General features: G+C 44.6%; 1 protein-coding gene across 1 annotated transcript in view; it reads left to right on the forward strand.

The window, feature by feature from the left end:
* Positions 1 to 809: 809 nt before the first annotated feature.
* NEFM (neurofilament medium chain) overlaps positions 810 to 6,339 on the forward strand; it is a 10,823-nt gene continuing 5,293 nt past the window's right edge. Inside the window, exon 1 of the mRNA XM_042886784.1 lies at positions 810 to 827. Within this exon, the coding sequence (XP_042742718.1) occupies positions 810 to 827 (18 nt within the window). The remainder of the gene's footprint in view (positions 828 to 6,339) is intronic.

The raw sequence follows: 6,339 nt of genomic DNA on the forward strand, positions 1-6,339 counted from the left end.
TGTATATATTCTGCATTAAAATCTGTTTAAAAACTTCAGAGCTTCAGTGCAGCTGAGAACCTTGAGACAAGAAGGAGGATTGCTTCATCAAGACTTCTAAGGAGCTATATATAGACATATATATGTATTTTTTTTAACAATAAAATGAGTTTGCAAAATGCATTACTAAAATTATTGATTTTCCTCCTGCAAGTGTCTGCATGATTCGATTCAATTTGTATTTATTGCTCCCCTCCTAATCAGCTTATAGATATTTCTTCTGAGAATATTCTTCAGATGTTATACGGCTGGAGAAATTGAGCTGACGTTCTGGCCAAAAAGCAGCTCAGATTTCTGTATGCAGTCTTAAAAATGGAAGGAATACCTTACAAAGCACACCTGTCCCCATAATTCCTTATTAAATTCAAAGGGAGATCAGGAATTCGATATGCACAGTGCACATTTCTACCATGAAAGGACCAGGCAGCATTCTCAGTTCATGGCTGGATAAGGAACAGTTTCAAAAGGGGATGCAGTGAAACGTGGACAACAAATAAGAGCTGCTCCCATTGCTACAGCAGCCCTCGTGTAAGTGAAGTTTAAGTGATGCCCTCTTGCAGTTGTACATTTGCAGATTACGGCGTGGTCCCAGCAATATTCAGTGGCTACAGGCATTTGGTTAGGCCAGAAAGCCAAGCAGGACTCATGGCAATGAGTGTGAAGAGGTAAAATACCAACATGCTCTTGTAATTAGATGGAAAGTAGAATCACTGGACGGCTCCTCAGACAAATGGATAATTCAGAGCATGAAATTCTCAGATTTTCCCCCCATGAAGCCCTTGCACGAGGTAAGACCTCCAATCAAGGCCACTTTCATGGTCCCTTGTTTCTTCATTTTGCTATAAAAAGTCCTTACCTGAAAAACCACTCCATCTCTGCTCAACGTTCACTGTAGAGGTTTGCATAAAAAAAAAACAAAAAACAGTTATGTACAGAATCTAAGCAAGAAAAGGGCAAAATATCACCCCTAGGAGATCTCCGTAGCCTTCCACCAGGTAGCTTCCTTCTTTAGGACTAATTAAAAAGAAAAGGGAGTCACTGCAGTTATAAAGAGTCGTCAACGTCATACAGCTTTCCATTGGGTTTCTCTATGTGAATCAATTAAACATCCACCAGGAAAGCAATTAACCTAGATACAAATTAGACTAGCGGGGAGAACGTGTTTTCTTGCATCAGGCTTCTTTATTTTTAACATGAGAATCATCCATATTTAAGTGCACAAGTCAATAAAAGAAAGAAAAGTCAAATGTCACAGAGGGGAAGCAGGATACAGCGATTGCTTTTTGCACAGAAAGTACTGAAGCAAAAGCTGATAAAACACAGGACGTAAACCCAAATGCATACAAAGGAGCCAATGCCACAATCAAACTGGAACAGCTGCCATATTTAGCCCAGTGATTGCCTGCAGAGGGGTGGCCACGCACTCAGAGCATCACCCTTTAATCTGACACCCTGGAAATGGTTCTGCCCTACGCTGTGCACGGCCTCAGGAAAAGTACCTGCAGGAGGAAGCAATGGAGACCTTTCAAAGGGATATTTTTGGAAAGGGGAGGCTAGGAAAAAGCCTCTCAAAACTAGGTAGGAAGAGCTATTTTTGATCACTCCATCACCAAAAGGCTGCTCCCCTGACCTGTGCTATTTTCTGTACGGCGACTTTCAGAGCGGATTGGTTTGATGTGTCAGAGAATAACAATACACAGAGGGAAAATGACCAACGAGCCATGAAGCAATGAGCACAGAAGCGCCGAGGGAACAAAGATGAGTTATTTCCTTTGCTTTCCATCTAAGCCAATTAAAATGGAGTTTTTCTTCACCTGGGCCGCAGTGCAGAGCTGATCCTTCGCATCCTTGGGGCTGTTGTGGGCCTGGATCAGAAGGCAGAATTGGGTGATTTAATGCTTTGAATACAGATAGGAGAGCCTGAGAGCAACCATTTCCTTCCTATTGATTAGAGAACATCAGCAGATACTCCCCATCTCATTCCCCTGCCTTCCTGCTATCTGTAACTCCAAGTTACCACTGCAGGCAGCAGGTTATTGCAGACTGCAGTTCCTCATCCAGTTCTTATCACAGCCACGGCTTTACAGAGACATCACATGTGAAGCTCAGAATGGAGTTCAGCATGGGATCAACAAGTGGTCTGAATTACAAGCAGACAGGCAAGTGAAGCTGATGGACCTCAGTTGTGACATCAAGTGCTGCAGCTCTCCAAGCCCTGGGCACAGAGCAGTGATTCCCCAGCTCACCCATCGTGTTCTCCCCACCCACTCCAGTTCTCTCAAACTGTTTTGCAGCGCCCCACTGGTGTTTGTTTTTAACCATGCAAACTCTGACAATGCTTCTCTGTTCCAGACTCTTTTTTGGGGGATATAATACCGTGTTTGGTCTCATTGGAGGCTGGGCTGGACATTTGCTGATGGCCCATTTGGACCCAAATCCATTTACCTCACTGTGCATCACAACAGAGCCATAGCAGTGGGGGTCATTCTGTTCTGCTGATGCTGTAGAAGAGCACCAGGAGGGAAAATGAGGCTCAGCGTTGTCACCTCATTCCCTTTCTGTCAAAGGCGCACATTCACTGTGGATTATGTCATTAACTTTCACCTCCAGACTTTCTACCTAAAAAAGCTGTTCCAGACAATTTTATTTCTGCTTTGTCACGTTTTGGTTTTTCTGCTATGGGAATCTACAAATAATTGTCTGGTAGGAATCAAGATGTGCAGTGCAGTGTTTTCAAAATGCGAGGAAAACATTGATGAAAAACGTGTTGAAGTTTGGATGTTTTAAGTCAGTAAATTACTGAAGCTCCTAGCTGTGAGATCCTCTTGGTATTGACATGGAGTGAAAATCAGCTCTGTAAGTATAACTGCTCTTGGAGCAAATAAATACAGGAAAGGGAATAGCAGCAATGAGCTTAATGATGATCTGCAGAAATTTGTAAGGAATCTCCATAAAGTGAATGTAAATGTTGCTGTAGGACTGTGCTTTCAGGAATTTATTACCTTCAGATGCAACACAATGAGTTCCTGCATGAAGAAAATACTGCAAGCACCTGGAAATGTTTGATTGAAGGCTCTGAAATGAGACCACTGTCTGAAGAACAACGCAAAGTGGGACGGCGTTAGGCAAACCCTGCTGCCTTGGAGCTCTGCCTTGAGAAAGTCCAATGCAGAGCAGAAGGAAAACAGGTATAAATTTTTCAAAGCTCTGTGCTTTGTGCTGTGCTGTGTTACCAAACAGCCCCCGCTGCATTGCTTGGGCTCTGCTCATCTCCGTGTCCAGAGAGACTGAGATGTGCCAAAGCAAAATGCCCACAGTTGAGTCCTTTTTGTTTCATTCCCTTTGCATTGCATGGATCCCATTGCACTCCCTTCATTGCGTGGGTGAGACTGAAGGTATCCAGCAACATATATATAGGATATATATGGGATCAGGCCCTTGTTGCATAAATCTAAACGTTTTCTCCTAAAGCTGTCTGTGTGTAAATGTTATTAGGGCATCCTCAGCCAGACTGAGGCGTCCTTGTTCTGTTGACACCGCTGGAATGGGACCAATTTATGGCAGCTGATTATCTGGGCCATTATTTATTCGCAGTTTATGGTGATCAGACAAGGTGCCAGGTCTTCTGCTGATACAGATTGGCAGAAGTGAGAGTCACACTGCCTGACTTTGCCCTATGCTATGGGATGTAGGGGGGACCAAACTCCCATTGCTTTATTCTTCCTTCTATCGACACAATTCCTAATGAAGTTACACCTTTGTTGAATGTCACTAATATTTATTTAGGCTTAAATTTCTTGAGCTTAAGCTTAAGTCTGACTTTATTACAAACAGGCAGCCACTCACCAGGAGAAAATGTCTTTAAACTGGTAAATATTTTTGATAGTTCCACCCATCTCCATTGGATGATCTCCCCAGAGCTCTTCATCTGGTTGTCTCTCCATAAATAAAATAAAAACCCTTTGTCTGATTTTATCACTTTTTCAAAGCCATTGAAGTTAGTCCATCATCGCTGAATACATTTTAAACCTCTTTATCTGGAAGCAGCCAGGCTGCTGTGCAGCTCCACCTCCTGTGCTACATTTCCCTCACTTTAAGGAACCTGCAGAACTCAGTGCCATCCTTCTATAGTATTTCTTTACTGCAGGTTTGTCAGAAGTGTGTAATAAAGATGAGAATCGATTTGGCCCATGCCCAGCTCTGAGCAGTGCCTGCTCCTCCCATGCCTCGTTCCACTGTGTTGCTGTTTGCCCCAGAGCAGCAGCTCTCGTTAAACTTGGAGGCAGAAAGTTTTCCATGAGCAGAAATGTTCATCTTCATTTGAAAACCTCCAAAAGGGATGCAGGTAAAGAGGAGTTGGGTGCTCATCAGAAGCGATCCAATCTTTTCAGCTGGTTTCCCTGACTCATTCTAACCTTCAGATCACCTTCAGGATCACAGAGCAGGAGCACAGCCCACCTGCAGCTCATTCTGACCATAAATGCATATGACAAGAATGTATTTCAATGAAAGCCATGTCCCGTGTCTCAGGATTTCCCTACATGCCTGTGAATGCTGCATGCATAAAAGCTTTTCTCATCTGAATAGCTTCATTTTTAAGGCAGTCAATAGCACGAATATTATTGTATTCTATAAAAGATTGCACTGCTTGGATTTCAGTATGCAGTAAATAAATCCAGTGCTATCACTGCTTGATTATAAAGCAACAATTCACTTTGCATACAGGGTAGATGGATTTAGAAGAGTCCATGCCTCAATGTATTTAATTAAAGGGAATTCTGTCACTAAGTTCAGATGCCCCTCCTTAACTCACTGTTCAACTCCATTAATTTGTTTTCAGAGCATTAAAAGGATAATAAAAATTGCCAAGCACTTCTGTTAACCATATGTTTGCTTCTCCTGTAAGTTTTATCTATGTATAAAAGCAGGCTCTGCCCTCCCCCCCAGTATATTTTCTTATCAGTGGAAAAAAGAGCAATAAACCAGCTCATAACTTATCTTTTCCCCTAAAATGAAAGAGAATGCAATGCCATAATAGACAGCATTTTTGTTTTGACTTCCATGCAAATCAAAAGGGATGCTGTTTGCCTATGGAGAAAACTACCAAAATTAATGGGACAGATTTAGAATCCTTGATTGCTTTGATTATCAGAAAACCTTCTCTCTCTGTTTGCCATATAAAGCTCCAGAGAGGTTACACAGCAGATCTGGCTGCCCATGCCTACAAATACAGCCCAGCAGAAACCTCGCATAGTTCTGACTTCTCCACCGACTGCAGTGCTGCAGTCCTATGACAGCATCATATTAATGAGCCAGCAGAGGTCCGACTCTCCATGTGGTTTGCAAAGTTTAACCCTGTCCCTCGGAGTTCCCCAACTCTCCGCAGCAGCAGCAGCAGCAGCACGAGCTGCATGTGCTGAAAGAGAATTTGGGGGAAGGATTTTGTCCCTTAGCAAATCGCCTTAAAAACTCACAGATTGCTGAACACAGGCAGACCTATGTTTTCAGCACCTTCCCAAACGAGGAGTTAAACCCAAACCCCCTCAGCTTTGCAGCTTTGCACTGCAATGGAGCTGTAGCAGTGCAGTGCTTTTTCCAGCACCAGCAATTTATTTATTTATTTATCCGTCTCTTTATTTTCCAGTTTACTGATCCATTGCCCGTGTAGCTGATCCATCCACGAGGAGTTCAAAGTCAGGCTGTCAGATAGTGCAAGTCACCGTGTGCAGCTCACAGAAAGTCTGCACCGTGTAAACACCGTTCTCAGCAATGTTTCAAAGTAGGGGAAATTATTTCTAAGCAATGCACCAAGCGTTACGGGGAAACGTGCAGAAGAGGGGAGGAAAAGAGCGGATGAAAGCGAGAGAAAGAACCAAGAGCCAGGACTGCAGGGAGCCTTCCATCACTGCCCCGCCTGCAGCCCCTACCCCATAGCGTTTGCAGTGCTGCAAAGCCGCCCGCTGCCCACGCAGTCTCTCTTCCCCGGACACTTTCTTGACCTTGAAATGTCAGCTACTGCCTGAGGGGGGGAAACTGGGGAGAGGGATTTGGTGGGGGGAGACGAGGGGGGGTTGGGGGGGGGGGGGGCCCCGCCTTGGGGCCTCAACTCAACCCCCCGCCCGGGGCCAACGGCGGAGCCCCGCGGGAGCTTTCCGTGGTTCTGAAACCCCGATCCCGGCCCCGGCCCTACCCTGCGGGCTCCGCTGATCGCGGGCGGCACCGCGCTGCGCTCCGCCATGGCCTCTGCGGGGGCGGAGAAAGAAAGAACAGAAAAGAAAAGAAAGGAAAAAGAAAGGAAAA

Source organism: Lagopus leucura, unplaced genomic scaffold (assembly GCF_019238085.1).
Source record: "Lagopus leucura isolate 7727_CA_CO unplaced genomic scaffold, USGS_WTPT01 Super-Scaffold_100062, whole genome shotgun sequence".
In the NCBI taxonomy this organism is placed as follows: domain Eukaryota; kingdom Metazoa; phylum Chordata; class Aves; order Galliformes; family Phasianidae; genus Lagopus; species Lagopus leucura.